The 22,973-nt window shown below is 41.1% G+C and overlaps 1 protein-coding gene across 4 annotated transcripts in view; it reads left to right on the forward strand.

Moving 5' to 3' along the window:
* The window catches only part of LOC110957850 (nucleus accumbens-associated protein 2), a 31,932-nt gene extending 9,209 nt beyond the window's left edge, over positions 1–22,723 (forward strand). For 2 of the 4 annotated variants that reach the window (XM_022204061.2, XM_051938350.1), the window contains exons 2-7: positions 12,081–12,261; positions 12,359–13,123; positions 14,610–14,786; positions 16,213–16,318; positions 16,555–16,652; positions 16,751–22,723. In XM_022204061.2, coding sequence (XP_022059753.1) covers positions 12,150–12,261; positions 12,359–13,123; positions 14,610–14,786; positions 16,213–16,318; positions 16,555–16,652; positions 16,751–17,283 — 1,791 coding nt within the window. In that variant the 5' untranslated portion in view covers positions 12,081–12,149 and the 3' untranslated portion in view covers positions 17,284–22,723. Of the gene's footprint in view, positions 1–10,295; positions 11,010–12,080; positions 12,262–12,358; positions 13,124–14,609; positions 14,787–16,212; positions 16,319–16,554; positions 16,653–16,750 lie in introns of those variants that run through there. The other 2 variants (XM_051938349.1, XM_022204056.2) reach the window with 2 other exon arrangements.
* The last annotated feature ends 250 nt before the right edge of the window (positions 22,724–22,973 follow it).

Here is a 22,973-nt window from a genome sequence, read left to right on the forward strand (position 1 = left end):
AATTAGTGTTTTTTTCTCCCATAGCTAAATGACAATGAGGAGCAGCCAGACCATTCTACGCAATGCTGGGTCAGCGCTAGAAAATGGTCTGGCGATGCAAAACTATGATAAAAACCAAGCTGAAATGGACTGGAAATCTGTCCAGAGTGCATCTTGCTTCTTCTGCAATGGATGGATAGATGGATGAATGTGTTGAACAGTTTGAATTTGAAAGCTCTGGAGAGAGTGTTTAGGGAAAGTAGACTGGACCGTCTTAGATGCACTTTACATTAGCATATATTTAGTTTAGTCAGAATTTTAAACAAGCCCAGTTTTTATGTTTGATAAAACATGCCTGAAATATACTGAAATCAGACTGTAGCTTTGTAATGGCCAGGTGATGAGAAGAGTCTGCGGTATATAAAATAGTTTCATCAGCATAACAATGTATGTTAGGGCTCAACTGATATGGATTTTTTGAGTCCAATGCTGATTCCGATATTTGGCAGAAAAAAATTCTGATAATTGATTAATTGGCTGATTAATTAAAAAATATATAGTAAATAAAATAACGTTTTATTTGGCCCCTTAATGCTTACAACAACAAAGACATGAACTACAGGCAGAAAATTTTACAGTTTTACAATACTTTGTTCTTTAGTATTTGTTTAACTTTACAACAGAGAGGAATGGTCAAGTACAAAAACATGCAGCAAAGCATTAGACCTCTGGGAAATTACATAACCTTAAAAAAGAGTCAATCTATAAATGAGTAATGAAATACATGTTGTCATGTACTTCTTGTTGCTGCAAATTAGAGGTAGGTGTATATATATATATATATATATATATATATGTGTGTGTGTGTGTGTGTGTGTGTGTGTGTGTGTGTGTGTGTGTGTGTGCTGTTTATAAGCAACATGATGAGTGAAGTTCCTAGCAAAACATTATTTATGCAGCTCTCTCATGCTCTTTAACGTTAAATCACATTTTCTCTACTCCAGTATTTTCTTTGCCATGAAGTCAGAACTCATATGAAGCAAAATAAAAACCAGAGATACCTTTCTCAAATGTCAAAGCATGTCATCTTTGACGGAGTTGCATTTTATATTATGGTCACCAATAATCCGACACTAATGTTACCCCATAACAACACACACAGTGAGTTGCCGTTTCAACCTGGGTCACGGTTTAGTATTTTCTGACAAAGTAAAACTAAGAGTGACATCATGATGGGTTGTGAAGACAGACAGTGATGTTAATCATTTAAACTGAATAAACCTCCTCCTCTCTGCGTTCACATCGCTCCTCCTTAAATTCGCCTCAACATGCAGCTGATGGAGTGATGAACGCTCGTTCTGTACGTTCAAATATTTTGTACACATCCGTTATTTCTACAGCTACTGGCTTTTAAGCTGTTAGCTAACGCTATGTTAGGTTGGCATAACTACAACAATGTTATTGCTAACATAAACAGATGAGGAGTAACTTAAGCTGGGTTACCACAACTTTAGCAACGCAGCGTAAATGAAAAGCATGACTGACGCAACAAAGAACGCGTCACTCGTCATGACACATGGCAACGAGAGTTAAACTGAAATGGGAGACATGTTGAGTCATTGTTAATTTCACAACGTCATTATAAACTTCCCTGTCGGCTCGGCCCCCTCCTGTAATGTGATCTGACTGTAGCTCACTCCTGTAGTTACTTAGGAGACAGTGGTGAAGACTGAGGATTTTATGGAGTCAGAGCTCCATGTATTGAACAAACGGTGCGAGGATATCATTCTGCATGACACTTAACGGTACTTACTGTTTCATGAGAAATTTAGAACATATCGGCGTTTAATCGGCAAAACTCTGGGCAATGATTATTTTGAAAAGGGCTATAATTCAATTCTGATTTAACTGGCCAGCTGATAAATTGGTCGGAAACTAATGTATATCACAAGAGTCTGTCACATATATAATAGTGTCATCTGCATAATGTACATCACAGTTTAGAGTAGCACATCTAATATTGTTTATAGACAAAGTAAATAAAAGAACAACAATAATAGCCCCTTGTGAGAGCACTTGACCTGGAACTGTTACATACTCCAGCCAGCCACACTGGGTGATAAAAGGGCAAGCGAAGAATGGTTGGCGTGGTAAAACAACCGAAAAATAAAAATGCCTCTCATATCGTATTAACCTTAAAGTCATACAGTAAAGTTTTTGATCAGCAATGTTGTGCAAGACAAACACGCTGCTCACTCCTACCTTAACCTTAATTTTAGGTCAGTATTCTAGAGACATTATATGTCGAAACAAAGCACCAGTAAAAGCAGAACAACCACACCCCTTTTAACATTTTTTATGTGTGCGTCTGTTGTCATATGGCACACGATCACCACTGATGTGCTTTCATTTCATGCTGATTCATTCCATTTTCTCCGTGTTTCACCGTCTCATGCACCATGAAAATCAAATCACATCTGGAACAAATGCATAGAGCTGATACACATACACTCACAAACATAAAGACTTCCTGTCAAATCTAACCTAATTCTAGTCCTTGTGTGACAGTTAGTGACACTCAGCAGGCCATCTCATGGCGTCCTCAGATGAAGGTCATGTTAAAGAGGATATCCGAGGCTGGATTACCAACCGCAGTGCAAAGTGGGCTACTGCGAGAGATTCTGAAGAGCAAACTTGTATCCAAATCTAATTTTGATACCTTAACTTTCTTTGGTTTTATTGAGCTCCTGTGTTGGAAAGTCATGTTTTTTTTTAAATTACTTTATTATCTGTGTCCTCAAGTCATTAACAGACAGAAGAAAAGCAAATATTTGCATTAGAGAACTTGCTACCTGAGAATTCTTGGCATTGTTCCTAAAAAATGACTGCATTGTTTAAATCAAAATAGTTGTCATGTCAGCTTTAGAGTACTTGTTAATTTTATGATGACATAGGAAACAAGAAAAGCACTCAAAGACCGGAGTACTCCGCCAAGGCTGCTCAGTCGTGGTTCATGGTATGACCTAAATATGTTGCAGGTGGCGGAAGTGGTGAGACTCAGAAATTCCCCCAAAATATAATCAGCTGTTCCTTGTATTATTTCAGATGGATAAATCCCGATTAGTCTGCAGCGGTCGATTTGTAGTAGGATTGCAATCATCCGATCATCAGCAATTGGCATAGAGTTCACTTGAAGTCATAGTTACAGTGACGCCATGCTGCTATCTCGCAATGACACAGAACTCTTTAACAGATCCATAGATCCAGACTATAAACCGCATCAATGCCAAAATCGCAGAGGCGCCGCCTCATTGGCGGAGTAATGATGACACTGCCATGTATAATGGAGATCAATAGGGGCCCTTTCATAAATTTCTGCTTCAGGGTTTCTTAGGAGTTAAATCCAGCCATGAAGACATCCATGAGATTTTAGCCTTGTGTTAATGAGTGAATAGTACAAGCAACTGCACAAGTCCTCTGTGTTTCACTTGATTATTAGGCGTTACGTGGCCAAGGGCGCTAGAACAGCAACAGTGCCACACCTCATTTGCAACTGTACTTGCAAGAATAAATTATCAAGGTGTTCAGCAGCATCGACTACAGCCAATTAGCTCCTTCTTAAGCCAGTACACTCCCTGCCATGGCACAATCACAGTTTGGAAACGAGCACATTCGAGATGCCACAACAGCTTCTCCCAAGAGTGAACTGATGCCCTTGTCAAAGAAGAGTCACAAGGCAAGACTAAAACTTCCCTACTGTGATGCCAAGGGCAGATCATGTTTCTTTTAACTTGAGTTCCCTTTTATGAAGTTGGACACTTATACGCATGCACATACAGTAGCTTCATGACCTGGAAAAGTTATATTTTATCTGTTGCTTGATTCATAAAGCTGTGTTCAGCTGTGTGTCGCCAGGTTTTCGGCACAGCTAAGTGAAATAATAGTGCTTCCGTTTAGACATTAGTGGAATTTGGCGTAGCTGTAACAGATAACAGATAAATCCGACATCCATGCAGGCTATGATGTTCAGTTTGTCTTGAAGAGTTGCGTTGATTTGATTTGGGGGGTGTTTGCGGTGAATGTGAAGTGCTTCTCCCTTCAGTCAAAAGAAAAAAAACACATAAGGAAAAAAACTGCCTGAGCCCATCAAAACTGATACTTTGCTGGCAGAAGATCAGTGCGTGCCAGCATGAAATTAGGACCCTTAGGCTCATAGAAAATATACAGTTATGTGTCCCAAGGTCACAAGGCAGCTGCAAGCTGATGCCAATGTAAAGGATTTATTAGTTAGAAACTGTCCCAAAAAAGAAGCATCACATGACAGTCATTGCGCAGCAAACTGTATCCTTGTGTCTACACACGCAAATGCTGCTGCTGCTTAACATACACACATTCATTCTTCTTTCTCTCTTCCCTTCATTTCTTCCTGTGCTGCTTGCGTGGTTTCCTTTTAACTTGGAAATTGGCAGGGCGGAGGGGGGGGGATTTTTGCTCTTGTGTCAGTGTTTGTTCAAAATATCTCAGTCTTGCGTGAATCCTCGGCCCAAGTTTCTCCGCTGCTCTAACGTCACACTTATGTGTTGCTATAAACTGGAATGACCCACATGCCCTCGTGGTTCTGCAGTGAGCTTAATGTAGCTGAAAGTCCAACCTGCGTGTTGTCCTCATGTCGTATTCTCCTTCTTTTCCTCTGTCATGTAGTAGGATTTTCCTTCTCAGAAAATGGCCATCTGGGAAGCCTCTTTGGTGGAGCTGACATTTGAGAGTCAGTAATGTGGAGGTGGAATCTCTTTTGATTAGAACAAAGTGTCAGTTTGTCGATATGACTTGGCTTTGTCTGTTGCCCTGCTTAGAAAAAAACAGGCACCAAACACTTAAAAATGAAATTAAACCATATACCAATCATTATGGTCACATCTGAAGTGGAAATTTGATCAGTACAGTGAATGAAGTTGGTTTAGCCTTTTTAAGGCCTTGACTTTTCTCAACTCCTTTTAGAGCTTTACATTTCTCTGTCACTCTGCCTCATTTCCCTATTCCTCTCTAACTCTTTTCACCCTGTGACTGTGCTTTGTCAACTTCTCTCTTGTTTTCTATTTGCATCTTTCACACACACGCTCCCTCCCTCTTTCCTGCCTCTTGTAGTCGTCTATCTCCTCACATCCACTCGCACTTCTTTCAGTTTAAGCTCCCTTATGTAGTCTTTCTCCCGGTCATCCATCATTGTCCTTTCCTTTCTCCTTTATATGCCCACATACCATCATGTATGTGCACGGCTATGTGGATTGATGTGTTTGTGTTTACTGGTGCACGGAGTCTTTCCAGTGTCCTAGTCGCCAGAGTTTGGTGTGATGTAGTAGCCACTGCTAATGTTTGTTTGTTTACCTCCCACAGCCACTTGGAGTCCATTAGCAAGCCTTTGCCCCAGGAGGATCACACACACACACACACACTTACAAACACACATGCATGGACACATACTGTACATGCTCTTCTTCTGTCTGGTTTTCACTGCGACTGCAGGCCGAACTGGCAGGTAGTCCACTGTTACAGGAGTTTTCTGTCACAACTTTTTGTTTGATAGTGTCCCCAACCACTGTGAAATGTCAGAGCTTTTTGTTGCAATGAAAGGTGGTAGTTGTCAACTTGCTTCATCGCTGGTTTCCTTTCTCCAGAATGGCTGCACATTAATATGACATGCACAGTACATTTGTGAGTAGGTGTGTACATGCTAGTCCCCTGGAAACTGCACAAAAGAGTCAGTTGTAGAAATGAATAGATGGAAGTTATTGTTCATTTTGTATGAATCACACAAAAGCCTTCGGCTGCCGGATTTTAGAGGGAAATAAACAGTGGTCATTAAATATAATAGCAGCAAGCGGCATAGTACATGTGCAGCAAATTAAATTAATCAAATTTCCAAAGTTACGACTGCATTATACTGATCTAAATGTGCTCATTCTTTAATAATCAGTAAATTTAATTGTTCAACAAATGGAAGTGATTTAAAACTAAAAGCATGTTTGTTGACATATGCTTGAAATGAAAGATTCTATCTCCCTGATTTTCTGGGGCCTTAACTGTTAGAATACATTTGTTCATTTATAAATTCCGGTCATACATTAACATTAAATTGAAACTGTGTATCTGGTCATCTTGCAAATGTAACTTTTGTGCTCCGTTTTTGGTCTCCACCATCCCCTCACTATCATAAAATATGTTTAGCTGCTATTTTTTTCTGCCTTTTGGTAGAAATCAGTGAATTCATTAGATATTTTTTGGTGAAAACAACTGTCTACTTTCTCACCACTTATAGTGCAATACTGTAAGTGGTGAGAGTGAACCAGAATTATTTCATTATAGGCCAGATATAGAGATTCATAGAGCTGAGAGGAACTGTAAAGTTTTGTAATAAATGTCTGTGGGTTTGTCACCACAAGAGTCTCCTTTCAGTTTACAAATACTCATTTGACCCATTGTTTTTTTTATAGAATATTAGCTGCAGTTGCTTAAAGTGACAAAAGACTTAGTGGTGGTGTTATATAAAACAAGGAGTTTAACAAATCAGTTAATTTATAGCTCAGTCCACAAGTGCAGAAACTCTAAGTGCTCATATTAATCATGGCAAAACCAGAAGTGAGCCAACTTAAGAAATAAACTACCAAGCAGCAGTGTCTTGAAAAATACTTGTGTGTGATGTTTTATGATGATACAGGTTTGACGTCACACCGTTCCGCCCTAGTATGCGATTTTCAGTTTGACTTTGTATACACATTGTCATTTTTGTATTGCATCAGAAAACATTGTTCCGTGAGTTAAAACTGAAATTCAGCCGTTGTGTTTTTTCCCTCGTCAGACCACGAGTTACATTATTGGTGCATATTGAGTGAACACAAGTGGAAAGATACCAGACAATATTCAGCCCACAACAAATCATTTCATAGTTGTCTCTTTGTTACATAACCACATGAATCATAGGGAGATTTTTTTCTTTATTTATTTTTTTTAAGAAAAGATGATTTTGATCCTGACTATGTGCAGACAACTTCAGGGTCTATACACAGAGAATGATGTTGCATTATAAGCAGTGATAAGGAGCCTCTCTCTTTCCCTCTCTCTCTCTCTCTCTCTCTCTCGACATCCCATAATGATACTCAGACAGACCCAGGCAGACACCCGCTCGTTCCCGATTGGTAGAACTGTTGCCAGGGAGCGTTGCCGTCTCAACGTGGATAGAATCTGTTGTCTGGTACACTTTAGACATGAGAACAACTGCAGGATCTGAATATTTATAACGAGGGGACTGTTCATATTGAGATTGTATAGAGACAACATAAGCAAGGGAGGAAGGATGAGCTCCTGTTTGGCTCACTTCAAAATTTTCATTCGGTGCACTTTTCCTCATGCATTGCTGCACTTTAAATGAGCTACTAATTAATGTTGCTACTTTCCTGTGACTAGATAAAATGTCTCCTGAATGTTGGTTTAGTTAAGTTTCTGTGATCTGCGCCGTGCGACACTAACTTTACCTCCAGACTGAACTTACTCGAACTGTTCCACAAAGTACAAAATGGCGAAAGCATGAACCCCAGTATGACTTCTATGGTTTTATGTTTGAATGTTACACTATTGTCCTTTAGTGGGCAGCTACAGTATAACTAGTAATTAAAATCTGTGTGTATGTGTGCGTGTGCATGTGTTTGTTTGCCATCTGGCGAATCGTCTCATTTCTTCATATTATTCAAATATGCCTGGACCTGCTGCTACAGTTAATAACACTGTGCGTAGGTATGAATCCTTGATTAAAATGGATGTAACACATTCCAACAAAGCAGACAATGGCAATCAGAACAGCATTCAAATCTCATATCAAAACGCACAGACACTGTCTGCACAAACGCGCACACACACACACACACACACACACACGCGCCTCGCATAAAGTGCCAAAAGTCACAGCCGGGTATATAATGATGATTGTAAAAACACGCCTTGGTACCTATGTGAGAAACTTTGACATGGAAATGCAAACACGCTCAGTAGGAAATGAGGACACAAGGTGCAGAGAGGAAAGCACGCACACACATATAATCCCTCGTTAGACAAACAAGTTGAGGGAGTTCATGCCTTATATTTTTTTATCAGGGATGTGCAAAGTCTATATTTAATGCAGGCAGCAGGAGGTTGGAATTTACATGTGCATGCCTGTGCACTTTTATATTTATGTGAAGCACCTTTGCACTAATTCCCATAATGAACGTGTGCAGACGTCCTTGTTTCGTATCCATTCGTGCATACATTTACATGAACATGCGGCTGAGTGTATGTGCAATGTGGCACTCCACCGTCCTGTCTGCCTGACTCAACATATTCTCCGCTCACTCTCCTTTGCTCTTTCTGTCCCCCCTCCCTCTTCCCCTTTTCCCTCACACTCTCTCTCTCTCTCTCTCCCTCCTCCTCCCTCCTCTCCCTCTCACTCTGCCTGGCTGGCACGTACATGCATGTCTGTAGACTCTGTACTGTGCTTGCTGCCGTGGCACGCGCCAACCTCACTGCAATGCAGCCCTGTGTGCATTAATTGGCAGAGAGACAGTGGGTACGTGGTATGCAGGGCGGGAAGGATAGAGGGAAAAAAAAGGGAGAGGGGAGGAGCGAGAGGCGATGTAAGGACACAGTGGTTACAATAAGTGATGGACAGACCGACGGACGGGCAGTCTGGCCAGTTCACAGAAGGACAGACAGACAAACAAACATAATGTGTATTGCTGAGTGTGCACGGGGAGATTACCTGACTGTGTGTTGGCGTGTGAGAGCCGAGGACTGTGCGTATGTCTGTTTGCATTAGTGTGTTTGCGGATTTGTTTCTCCTGCATTTGACTGTGCTTTTTGTGTGTGCTCACTCATGTGTGCCTATATGTGCCGTGCAGATATCACACTGCTGGGGCAAAAGCTCTCTAAACCAAAGTCTGACTCACTGTATTCAGTGCTTTGTGATATCCTCCCTTTCATATTTCCGCTGTGACAGAAGAGTAAAAGTTTGCTCAGTTTAGCACAACTTTCTCCACTTGAGGTTTCTTTGGCAAAGACTGAAGCGCAATGTGTCTTGATACTTTCTGGGGACACGCTCAGATCGAGAAAAAAAATGCTCTGCATCAGCTTTATATGTTTTTAACAGATTGCGCATTGTGCGGTGAAAAGATGGATTTTGAAATCATTTACTGAAAGGTTTTCTTCATGTCTCATCATCTATAATGCAGCATGGCAGTGAGAGAGCCATCCCTATTGTTTTTTTTTCTTGGTTTTCACTCTGACATGCAAGGATTACACAACATTTACGTGTGGATGTGCGTGTTTACATGTACACACATACTGTAAAAATTCTCTTACTCATCCGTAGCAGCAGTTTTGCATTTATATCCTCCCACACGCATCTTTCTGGAACTTATCCTCTTTGATAGCTGTTGTATTTTCTCTTAGCTGTTGTCCTGTCACAGGCGGTGACATCTGGCTCCTGTCCTCTCTTATCCACATCAAGAAGCACGTAGGGAGGCCTTTTTCTATGCGCCGGCCAAAAAAGTAACAACAGAAAACACAAAAATGTCACTTGAATAAGCCGAGCTACTGAAGCGGAGGCGTAAATTAATCATTTAATTTATCAATTCATGTAGCAATACAAAATAGTCTTGCGTGAAGACAGTACTGCTCTCTGTTTATGTGTAGGTGTTTGGCAGAGATGTCCTTGCATGATTCAGAGAAAATACACAACACTTGCTCAAAAGTAAAACCTCCTCTTTTTTTTTTAACTATTGTCTTAAAAAGATTGTAAGAAAATGGGAAATACCTTGACATGGCAGATTGAGTGTTTTTCTTTTTTGATGAATCTTTTCATTTGTACATTTTTCGGAGGGATTAGAGGATTATTGCATTGTGTATAATAAAAAAGCTTCCATTTTAGCAAAGCTTTGCTTTACCAAGTTGTGACGCATTCTCTCCAGACTTGTGTCAAGCAGGGATTTCAGGAGTTTCACTATTCGACGTGTTAATTAATTAATGCTGGCTGTGACCTCTGTTTCTCGTTTCGCTTTTGTCTTAGTCATTCTCCTCCCATTACTGTTAGACCATATAGACATCTGTGTCCAGAGGCAAGTGGCAGAAGTTGCTTCAACCTAATTGTCTTTCTCTACTCGTACTGTCCTCAAATGACTTTCTCTCTGTCTCAACTCCCTCCCTCCCTCCCTCGATACTCTCTAGCTCTGCCCAGTCTCTGTCTCCGTCTGTAACTGTAGCCTGTGTTTTTCTCTCCCTCCCACTCCCTGCGACGTATAGATACTGCATTGATCAGACACACGCGCGCAGACACATGCACACACACACGCACACACACACCGAGCCTCCCACTCCTTTCATCATTGATTCGCTCTGCTCTGCTCTGCTCTGCTCTCTTTCTCCCCCCCTCTCCCTCTCTTTCTCTCATTCTCTTCCTCCCTCTCTCTGAATCTCTCTCTCCCCCTCTCTCTCTCTCTCTCTCTCTCTCTCTCTACAGCGGCACTTGTTGAATTCAACCCTTGGAGAATAGAGAGAGGGGAGAGAGAAACAGAGAGAGATAATGACAAGGAGGCAGAGGGAGGCTTTGAGACAGTGCTAGAACAGACAGTGAGCAGAGAGAATGGGGCTTTGGAGGATATAGAAGATAGAAGATAGGCTGGGAAAGACAGACAGAGAAAAAGTCAGTCAGACAGCAGAGGGAATCATCTTTTGAGACAGTGGGAATGACACTTTAAGTGAAAGAAAGAGTCGACCAGACGGAGTACATCAGAGTGCTCTCCTTCCATCTCTAACTATTTCTCTTCTGTCCTGGTCCTGACTGCTGCTCCTGCTGCTGCTGCTGCTGTGTTTGTGTGTGTCTGAACCAGAAGACTGGCTTACACAGGTCAGAACTGTCTGGGATAACAGTGGGCTCTCTTTTTTGTGCATTTGTGCATGTGTAAGAGACTGTTAGCAGGGGGAAAGTCATATGCTGGTTTCTCCAGGTGAGTGCTTGCGTGCCAGAGTACACAGTAATTTCCCTATGCAGCCTGTACTGCATGTGTGCGTGCGTGCGTGCGTGTGTGTGTTAGTGTATTCGTGCATGCACACTTTTATGTAAGTAAGCCAGAGTGCATGTCTGTCTGTATGGAGTGCATGAAGTGGGAGAGAGAAAGTGTGTGTATGTGTGAGAGAGAGAGGCGGTGACATTTTTTTTTTTTTTCAGTTTGTATTCCTGGAAACTGTTCTGCAGCATTGCTCAATAATGAAACTAGTGCGTATATGTATGTGTGTGTGGGTTGGAGGGGAGACAGAAACAATGATACAAGGTTCAGGGAAAGAAAGAAGGTGCAAATAAGCCTGGAGCATGTTACTCTGAGAAGGAGTTAAAGGAGCCATCAAAGTTAAGATGAAATTGTGTTTACTGGATCGTTTTCTGCCTCAGTTTAGAATTGAGGACAAATGCTGACATACGTATCATGTCAGCAAATTCAAGGAGAGTCTCTAAACTGTGGCATGAACCGATTATTATGTTCAGTATGGTTTTTCCATGCTGTAAAAAGTTGTTGTCAAGGCGGACTTTCAGGTCATCAAAGTCCATGCTGCGGAAGAAGTGTTGTTGATGCATTTAGTGCAATGCATGGAATGAGTCCAAGGTTCTTGGAATTTAAGTCATGTAGAACAACATAGCCTTAAGGTATTTCACAACATTCTATGTACGGTAGGCACGGCATTGTGTTCGTTGTTTCTTTTTTTTCCCCCTGTGGAGTGACTTGACTCCTCCTTTTTCTCTCCTGCCTCTACTTTCTCACCCACTATCTCCACATATCCATCTTTCTTTCACACACCTCTCACTTTTCCCTTAACTGTATTCGTTTTCTCACTTTATCCCAACTCTATTTTCATTCTTACTCTTTGCTTCCTACTAAGATTCTCTCATTTTTTTTCCTTCTCGCCTCTCTACCTCCCTCTGGCATGTCTTTTCATCTTTCACGCATTTTCTATTCACTCCTTTCTTTGTCACTGTATTTCGCTTCTTCATTGCATTTTCTATTCCTTCTTTTTTGTTTTTACAGATGCCTCACTCAGTGGCAGAGTCTGCAGTGAATATCTGAAGCTCCATCTTCCTATCCCTTGCGGCCAACATGTCCCAGCTGCTCCATGTGGAGATCCCGAACTTTGGAGCCACAGTTCTGGGCTCCCTTAATGAGCAGCGCCTGCTGGGACACTACTGTGATGTATCCATTCTGGTCAAAGGTTGGTTAGCCAGAAATCTAGAGATTCTGTGTTATTTGCAGAACTGGGAAACAACACTGGAATTTTTTTTATAAACATTCTTCTTTTTCTCTATCAGGTCAGGCTTTCAAAGCCCACCGGGCCGTTTTGGCTGCCAGCAGCCTCTACTTTCGTGACCTCTTCAGCAGCTCTACCAAGACCCAGTTTGAGTTGCCTTCCTCAGTCACACCTGCTTGCTTTGAGCAGATCCTCACTTTCTGCTATACAGGGAAGCTAACAATGGCAGCTAGTGAACAGCTGGTGGTCATGTACACAGCTGGCTACCTCCAAATTCAGCATATAGTTGAAAGAGGCATGGACCTAATGTTTAAGGCAAATTCACCTCACTGTGACTCACAAACAGCAGGGTCCTTAGAAGAAACAGGATCTGAGCCACAGAGTCCCTGTAATAATGGGAACGGCCTTGCAGTTGCCGCCCTTTTGGGGACCCCGGGCTGGTCTCCATCCCTGCTCATGCCGCAACGCAAGATTAAACTCGAAGGGGGTGATCCAACACCCCTGACAGTACCCTCAACACAAAGCAAGATTTCGTCTTCGGAGCTGGGGAGTCGGCTGGCGAGGGCCGGATCGCTGTTCTACACAACGGCCGGAGGGACCCCCATCCCTGGGATGCCTCCTTTCCACCTTCAAGTGGCCAGTGGAGGTGGAGCAGGAGGAGGAGCAGGCGGTGAAAGGTCCAGTCCTGGAGCGTCTAGTCTGCCCACCACTGACAGTCCAACGTCCTACCAGAACGAAGATGAGGAATTTGAGGAAGAGCCCTATGATGGGATCACTGAGGAGGCCTACAGTCATCTCTATGGACGTTCAGCTAACCCCTATGGAAGTAAGTATTTTGTTGTAATTCGTGCATTTACGAACTCTGTGAAGTGTTGCAGAGCTTGGTGTGTAGCAAACACCAAAGGCATACTAGGTGAAAAGCACTAAGGCATTTTACTCTTTTCAATACAGTCCACAACTGATGTTACATTTTCGTCTTGCGAAAAACTCAAGGATGTTTCATTTCACGACACTAACTTACAGCATATACTTTTCAAGTTCAAAAACAGAAGACAGTCTCAATGGCAAGGGTGCTTCAATACAATCTTTCTATTCAAGTAAGATCTAACTAAGTGCATTTCTTTCTCAACTGCCCTTGGTTCAAATGGAGGAAATTCATTTGATATCAGACCAATCTATACGTAAAACTCAGCATGACTTGCAGGAAATATAAGCATAAATGTAACCTGTTGTATGTGTCATGTGGGGGAAAAAAAAACTAAACTGATGCACATTCATTGCTTCCCAGTTACATTATTTAATCTTTCATAAATCATGTATCCTGCACATCGTAGCAAAGCAGGATGTTGTGCCTCCAGTGTGTGTGGGTTCTCTCAGCATAAAGATAGCTTTATGGAGTTATGATTGGAGTACATCGTGACCAACAACACTCTCCTTATCACAGCTTCAACAGCTGGTCTGTGTTGCTTTTTATTATGGTTTTGTACCTCAATTTTATAATTGTGTAGATTTGTCTGCACATACAAGCATAGATGGTAAAGTCACTTGAGTTTGCATTCACATAAACACACACAGACTGCACACAGCGATAGATAGTCGCACACCCACATGTGCACACGCACGCCATCATTCTTCACATCCTGCAGCTCAAAGGCATCACACAGGCTTGTCAAATTCTAGAGTTTCAGATATTTATGAAATCCACTCTATCTGCAATCAGTCAGAGCACCCCAGGGTGACATTGTAGGATATTTGAGACCCATGCACATCTTTCCTCTGTGTGTGTGTGTGTGAGTGTGTGTTTGTGTGTGTAGGCATAAGTGTCTATGCACATCCTAATAGATTAATTCACACTTTTCAGCATGTGGATACGTGACAATTAATGGACTCATCTCTCCTCTTCTCTATGTGTGTGTGTGCACGTGTGTGTGTCATCTCAGAGGTTTAGGGGGAAACATTTTGTGAGTAGGAACCCTACACCCAGTTTTGGATATGTCCCTCTCCAAAACTGAAGTTGCTGATGCAGCATCATGACTTATCCAGGATACATCTGCAATGCTCTAAAACATTTATGAAACACAAAAAGACTTACTTGTATGAGATTACCGCAACCTGCTTTACTAATTAAACTGTGTAGCTTTTATTTTTTTTTATTTTGACAGGGCCACAGAAGACAGGTGTGGATGATAATATAACTTTGGTTTTGCTGGCTTTGTGCACATTTACCGCTATCTGTTTTGCTGTGTAAGACAAAACCTTTTGTGTTTTTTTTTTCTCCCTAAAATCATTCTGTTCTTTCTTGCTTTTATTAGTTCAGGACAAGCCAGAGATGGCAGCGGTGCCCTTGGCCTTGGAGAACCGCAACTGCGTGTTGATCCGCAGGGACCTGGTGGCGCTGCCTGCAAGCCTTATAAGCCAGATAGGCTACCGCTGCCACCCTAAGCTCTACACTGAGGGGGACCCTGGGGAGAAGCTGGAATTGGTAGCTGGTAGGCACACACATTCACTACGCACACAGACACATACATTCACTCATATACATTTAATACCTCGCAGTTTCCCAGAGATTGATATGCACTAGGTTTGAAAAGCATTCATATCACCACACTAGACTAAGGTCATTTAAAATTCAATACTTGCGAAAATAAATTTAACTGATTGAATTAATTTAAACTAATAATTTCAGAAAGTAAGAGAACTCCATTACTGCTAAATAGAAACACTTCTAAATCACAAAGAGCTTTTACTGGAAGAGAACATTGATTGGACAGATCAGTGACCTTTAATAATAAGGGATAATAAGGGTGAAGTATATGTGTACAGTCTGCCTTCTCTCTGATGCATACTCTATTTGAGTATACAGCAGAGCAGAAGCATATAATTGAGACATTGGGGTTTCATTGTGCTTGGAAGTCAGTACTTTTAAATTAAAGCCTTATCACTGAGTAAAATCTGTTCACCAAAGCAGTGTCTGACCCACGTTCAGCTCAGGCCAGGAGACAGTACATTGAGTTATTCAGACTGACTGCCATAGCAGCTCTGACCCACGTCCCTGTGTCGGCCCGTCTGAAAGGGATCAAACAAAGCTGGAGAGTTCTTTTGCAGAGATTTTCGACTGTGACAGAAGGACAACCATCTCTGCAGTTATCATCAATCAGGCCTTTATGGAAGAGTGACTAGACAGAAGTCACTCTGGAGTAAAAAGCATATGACTGCCCGCCGGGAGTTTGCCAAATGGCCCTCACAGAGCTACGAGAGGACGAGGAAAAAGATTGTTTTGGTATAATGAGACAAAACTGAACTCTTTGGTCTCGCTACCAGATATCGCTCTTGGCAGTCGAGCCAGAGACTTTCAAAGAGAACAGGTACCACTCAACATGTAGGTCATATAATTTTTACGATGGAGCGTGGCAAAAAAATTGAATCAATTTAGCGCAGAGTCCTTCCAGACAGAAGAACGGAGGCTGAGTATTTCCGAGTGCAATTTAAAAGACAGACACAGCTGAATGCAAGGAAACATGAACATGCAAGATGTGGTCAGTAATGAAAGCTTGTACTGGTGCAAGAGTTCAGAAAGTTACCACATGTTCAAATTCAATCAAATCACAATGTCAGTTCATTAAAAACAAATGGGAACATAATGAAAATGTGTAATTATTCTCTGCATAAGGTGCAGACAGTGTTGCGAAGCAAGCAAATCCAAATAAAAAAAAATGTGTTCTATTCATCTCTCAATTTTGGATTTGGACAGTTGAAACTTTGTTTAAAATCTGATTGAACATGGACTGAAAATGTAGAAAAGACTAAAAGACAACCTGCTAAATGGGACAAACAGACAAGAGTCTTTAAAAGCAAAGAAACTGGTTGTAATGTAAACATGTAGCTCAGTAAATTCTTTGTTTCCATGCCCCACAGGTACACAGGTGTTCATGACTCGAGGCCAACTGATGAACTGTCATCTGTGTGCCGGAATCAAACACAAAGTGTTGCTCCGCCGTCTGCTAGCGACGTTCTTTGATAGGTGAGTATAAAGAAATGGTTAAAGAAGAGGTTGCATCGAACAGTTTGTATCCTCAGTCCCTTAGATTTGAGTTCTGTGCATGACTCCGACACTACTGCTGTTGTCACAAACCAACTTTCACACCCCATCTGTGGCCATGTTGTGCAATGCGGTTAGTTGTGTGTCTTCCCATGTTTATCCACTGTATGTGCCTGTTGCTTACTCTGCCCCCTGGTGTTGACTCTGTGTCCCTGCAGAAACACTTTAGCCAATAGCTGTGGGACAGGCATCCGTTCCTCTACTAGTGACCCCAGTAGGAAACCCCTGGACAGCAGGGTCCTCAACGCTGTCAAACGTAGGTTTACTGTCCAGATCATCTGATAATATTTGTGATAGACTTTGCAAGGAGATCAATTTGTCAGTAAGTGTTTTGCTGATTTTTCTCTTCCACAGTCTACTGTCAAAATTTCAACCCTAACTTCAAGGAGAGTGAAATGAATGTGATTGCTGCTGACATGTGCACAAATGCGAGGCGTGTCCGCAAGCGATGGCTGCCCAAGATCAAGTCCATGCTGCCCGATGGAATGGAGGTGTACCGTGCAGGGATGGGCATGGGTGCTGCTGTAGGTCTGGGCCTCGCTCTGAGTGCCCCTCAGTCAGGGGTTCCCCTTCCGTTTGAGCCTGACTTCAAGACCTTAGAGCAAAGGTTATATCCAGATCGCAAGGACCCTCTCAGGACTCACCCACCGCTGACAGAAGGTAGCCCCGGGTCTGGGGCAGCTGGAGCAGAGCCCGAAGGTGAAGGTGAAGGAGTAGTCCAAGAGGAGCATGAGGAAGATGAAGATGAAGGTGGGTTGGAGGGTGTAGACGGATCACTGGGGGCGCCGACTTTGATCCCGGGTGCCGAGGCGGGCAACTGTGGCGACACGCCACCTGAGCCGGAAGTGGAAAGTTTTGGACAAGGTCTGAGGGTGAACGGACAGTGAATGTCCCTTTGGGCTGCCTCTCATATTGTGAAATCTGTTTAACACCATGTTTTCTTTTGCTTGCTCTCTTACTCTAACATCTCGCCCACCACTCTTTCTTCTCCTCCGTGCTTCCTCAACAAGAGTTTTTCAGCACAAACAGCTGCACTCATAGATCTTACTATACAGGAATTTGTCACACATGCATGCGCACACGTGTGCTTGTGTATTCGCATATTTACTGATAGTGGAAGTAGAACACTGATAGCAGGCACAGGCATGGCATTAGCACATTCAGAACATCAACCCTTTCTGCTCCACCCACTTTCCCAGTATAGACAGTATACACTCAGTATTTCGGCACCCAAAGCAATATTACAAAGGCCCTATAGCAGAACAAATGGCTGTAATGATTCATCATTTCAGTGCAATGCAAAAGCAACAGCTGCTTTGTTGGCAATTTATGGACTGTGGTATAATGGTTTGTAAAATGATTCCATTTTCTTGGAAAGCAGCATCTGAAAATAACCCGTGCAACCTTGGGAAACGAAAGATCATAGACACAGCTCCCTAAAAAGAGCACTGTTTGCAATGTCTGACCACTTTACAGTAAGTTACTGTATAGTAATTATGTATAAATATATACAAAGATTCTATTACAGTTAAAGGTCATGTACTGTATTAGCATCAAAAAGCAAAATAGTTTTCCTCCTTGTCAAATCAGCACATCAGGTGCATGATAAAAAATTCCAAAATGGTCTTTCTGTGAATACTAAATACTTCTCCACAGTCCGGAAAAACAAATCTATCACATGGAGTGGTTTTTTCATCCATATTCGCCTGTGACATATCGGATTAGATTGTCAATGCGATGCCCGTGTCTGCTCCAGACCGCCACTCCCATCCACACATACAGACACACACACACACACACGTGCACACATTTTCCACTCTGTGATACTAGCCTTTAATATCCGCACCGATGTATTTAAAATACACTCTCCACAAAAAAGAGAAAAAGACAAAAAAAGAAATGTTACAACGCTGTTTAAAAACCTTTTAAATGACATCATTCTGTCTTGGAGATAACAGAGAGAGACATGAACAAGAACATGCACTAAAATCCAAGCTTGCATGCATTAATACAAACAATGGATAGAAAGAATTATTGTAAACAACAAACAAAGCCACAAACCTGCATCTAAATAAGATAACAGCTACTGTTGCCTCGAAATATGCCATTAATACGCAAAAGGACTTTCTCCAGCGAGATCTGACCTCAGTGGGATCTGACCTCAGTCTGACACATGTTAGAACTGACCTGGGTGTGACCCGGGATTGACTGTGTTTAACACAGAATCAATTGGAATTTCTGTTTTTTTTTCGTTTGCTTGGTTTTTTTTTTGTTTGTTTTTATCTACTATGGAGTGTGCTGTCACCACAAGTAGTGGAGACTGAAATATGTGGAATAGTAAGAAGAAGTTCACTACACTGAGTGGTAGGAGAAAAAAGAGAGAGAGAGAAGCACTGTTCCACCTCCATGTGGTGGAGATATGCACCAAGAGTACACAGTCCTGCTTCCATCCTTGTTTTTGTTTGTTTGTTTGTTTGTTTGTTTGTTTTTGTGGGTGGGAGGGTGGGCAGGTGGGTAAGTTATTGAATAAAACTTATAAGAGCAATTTATGCTGGCTTATTGCATTTGCACTTGAGAAGGTTAAAGGGTGGGAAACTGAGGAGTTTGGCAAAATGGGCCTGGACTAAAAAAAGACTGCAGATTTCCACCTCATCACCCTGATTCTTTCTCTGATCGGGGGATTGTGGGTTTGGAAAGAAACAACAGGTCTTTCTGACGATGACTGTTTCTTTAATTTTGTAAGGGGGAGTGAGGCCAGGTTGGACAGGGATTTACACCTGTATTTGTTTGAAGCATTTTCTGTTTTTTAAATATCTGTTTTCATGCTTTTTGCCACGCATAGGACACAGTCTGGACAGCCTGTCTTTATTGTTTCGTGCATTGATTTGAAAAGATTCACTGTTGCTTTTCTGCATTTTTTTTTTTTTTTTTTTGTATTTCCCGATCAGCAATGAAAGCACATTTAATCACAAGACCAGGCCATTATTTTAAGTGAATGAGCTGAAAGTTATTTTAAGCCACCAACATTTTGGAAACTGAAAAATCAAATTGATCGTATTTTTTCTGCTTCGGAAAGTGGTCGCATAAATTTAGAACTGGGGGGAAGTACAGCACTTGTATATGCCCCTTATACATGTGATCTGTTTGCTGATGCTTCACTGCTGTGCCACTTCAAAAGGTTGGGCCAGATTATTCTCTGTCTGTGCTCGAGGTGTCTTGTTTCGGGGGAAGCTTTAAGATGGCCCTGCACAAGAAACACAGGGTTGTAATTGCACTAGGTAATAATAATGACGTTTACAGTATCTTTTAAAATTTCTTTTGGAAGAAATGAGATCTGCGATAGATCAAACACGGCTGTGATGGAATGGCTGAGATGATGGATGAATGTAAACTGTAGCACTGCTTTGGCGAGGGTCCAAGCCTTGATTGAATTTGGTAAAATATTGAATCTCTTTTTTATTTATATATCTATATATATGACTCAGTTTTTTCAATTGTAAAATGGGCCATAACATCAAATTGATCTGACTGTGAGGCTGAGTGATGTTCTTTAGCTGAAGCTTTAGTAATACAGTGATTTTTAAAGTGATGTGAAAAGGTCTTCCAATGTAATGAACCGCGGGTAGCATTTCGCTAATATGAGCAAAACTGAGTGAGGTTCAAGTACAGGCTTTTATTTCTTTTCTTCTTTTTTTTTACTCTTTTTTTATCTTTATTTCAACATGTGTTTCTAATGTTGACTCACAAGGTTTGGCAAATTTTATCTTTATATCATTTTTAATTTATTTATCTTAACTTGCCCTTGTATGAAAATAAAGAATTTCAGTTCTCTATTGGACCCAATATCTTAATTACTAATCACTTCTGGTTTTGTCAAACCAAGCTGAGCCTTTTCAAAATGGATATGTGTATATTTTGGAATTTCACCGAATGCACAGTTATTACTTTAGATTGCAAAATAGCAATCAAATATATCTACCTGCCATCCAAAAATGTAAACCCCAAGTATGCATGTAAGCAGATTCCTCTCTTTGTATTTGCATGTACTGGAAATCTTTGCCTTACAAGGAGCTTTTTGAATGAGCAGAACATTGCATAGCCAGTAATTCTATGAGAATATATTTAAACATCACATCTATCAGCTCTCATTAAAACAAAGCAGTAAACAATATAGAGTGGGAAACATTGATGGAGTCTACTGTAAGAGGGTGTGGAGCAGTGCCTTAGACTGTGAATGTGTGAGTGTGGGTGTGTAACAGAACTTCATGTTTGGAGACAAATGACACCAAGGACCTTCTCTATAATCAGAGAATACAGACACTGACAAATTTGTTACCTTATTAACACTGTGACTCAAAATTGTAAAATTAGCCTCCAAAAACCTTAAATAGTTCAATTACCTATTTTCTTATTTTGTGTTTTAGAACATAGATTTTAAAAAAAAAAAACAAGTGTACTAGATCACCAGCCAAATTAAGCTAAAGTCATTACAACAGATTCAACAGTTACTCAACAACAACAACATGGATCCTTGGTTCTCCCTTGATCTATATGATTGACTTTAAAAAAATAAAAGAAAATCTGATATATGATAATTCTTCCAGTCAGACCTGTTCATCCACTTGATCACATTAAGGTTGAAGTTATTTAAGGTGTCTGTCTTATAAAACATCAGCTTTTACCAGCTTGTTCACTTTTTCTGCCAAACGTCAAACTATGTCTGACTCCCGGACGACAACCAGTCGTTTTAGATCGCTTACGGTATTTTCTTTTTTTTTTTCTTGTGCAGGGTAAATTGAACGATGTTGCACTATAAACTGAGAAATTCTCAGAGAATGTCATGGCTAACCCTTTGGAGGATGCGCTCTATTTGAGGTGGCTGAAAGAGAAAATCCTGGAAAATGTATGGAATAATATGTGTTTTACACATTTTTTTAAATTCAAACTCATTTACTTACTTACCGGGATGAGAATGACAAAATAAGAATAGAATGGGGTTGTTACTTGAAAAAGAAGTTATTTTCACAAACATTTGGTTGCAAATAAATTTTTCCATATTTTATAACAATAAAAACTTTACACAGTGCTCTGTTCACCCCCCATTACTGTAAACCTAATGGGCACAATGTTTTTTTTGTTCTGTTGAATGGGTTTATTTTCCTGAAAACAATACATTTATATGCAAATAGACACTTGTATCATAAAAATGCATGCCATTCAGACACTCACCCGTAACCCGATGAAACCTCTGATCTTTATGCACCATGTATTTTATGCTGAACAACTGTTGTCACTGTTAGCAAACAAAGACCGAGGAGTCTTGCAGTGAGCGGGGCTGTATTTTTAATATACACCCTGGCCTTTCGTTGAATGTTTGCATAATCTCCTGTAATGACGACAGCGAAGTAGTGATAAAGAGCGGAATACATCGACTTAACTACCCAGTTGAGTGTGCATTTGAACCTTCAGCAGACTCAGAAAAAAAAATGCACTAAAAGTTTGTACGTGTATGTATGTGTCCTTGAACATAATGCCAGCACTTTAGAACTACTTTGAAAAATGAGAAAGAAAAACATCAAGAGTGACCAAGGGTTTAGCAAATGAGGGGTAAATGCAACTTTTAAAGCCATGTGTTCAGAGCGCTGACAATCAGATAATGGATGAGACCCAAAGTGCACTATGGGAGATATGACATGACTTGCTGTGCTCTTGCTATTTGCTTTGTCTTTCTCCTGCTTGCTTTGGTCTGTACAAGCTTGCTCTCCAGAGCGGAGGGACACGGTGATGTTAACTCCAGGCTTCTTGGTTATAAGTGTGTGTCTTTGTAACAACGACTGACTCATACCTTGGTGCTTCGTGAACAGAGCAACCATGTTGACATGGACCATATCTGTCATGCTCTGGCAAGCATGGGCCAAACTCGGTCCTCAGTCCGGGCTCATTGGTAACCTCTTGATGGACAACAATGCAAATGGTAAAAAAAGAGGATCTTATCATGCAACTCTACACTTTGATCATGGTAATGTTCTTCACTATCAACAGGGCTTGGACCAGGCAAACTGGGATGGGACAATTTCAGTGTTGATACCGCTTTATGTTTCAATTGAAAAATGTTAAAATGTTTATGCGCCTTCTGACTCAAGCATCAATAATATATACAACAGAAATGCAAGTTGCCACTTTTGATGTTGCATACAAATCTACCTTTCATTCCCATCATGGTATTTGCCATCACCAGTTTAAAGTTGTATAGTCCAAGAGTACCTGATTTCTTTAAATGCAATACAGAAAAATCTGCTTTCTAATAAAAGTCCTTATGTCACCATATACTGTCCACTTGTTACTTTTGTTTGTTTTTTGTTCCCAGAGCTGAATAGATACCTTTAGGGATCTGTGTTACTCTGATCTAAATACCTGCCACACAAGAGAAAGTTTTTGCTAGCTGTAGTGTATTGTAGAAATGCAAAAAATGTAAACATACTGGTAAGGAAGTGCCACCAGGAGGGAAATCAAATAGTTACTTTCACTGTGTGCCATTGTGCAGTGAGACGCTTGTGAAATTAAAACTATGCTAAAT

This window comes from Acanthochromis polyacanthus, chromosome 18, assembly GCF_021347895.1.
Source record: "Acanthochromis polyacanthus isolate Apoly-LR-REF ecotype Palm Island chromosome 18, KAUST_Apoly_ChrSc, whole genome shotgun sequence".
Lineage (NCBI taxonomy): Eukaryota > Metazoa > Chordata > Actinopteri > Pomacentridae > Acanthochromis > Acanthochromis polyacanthus.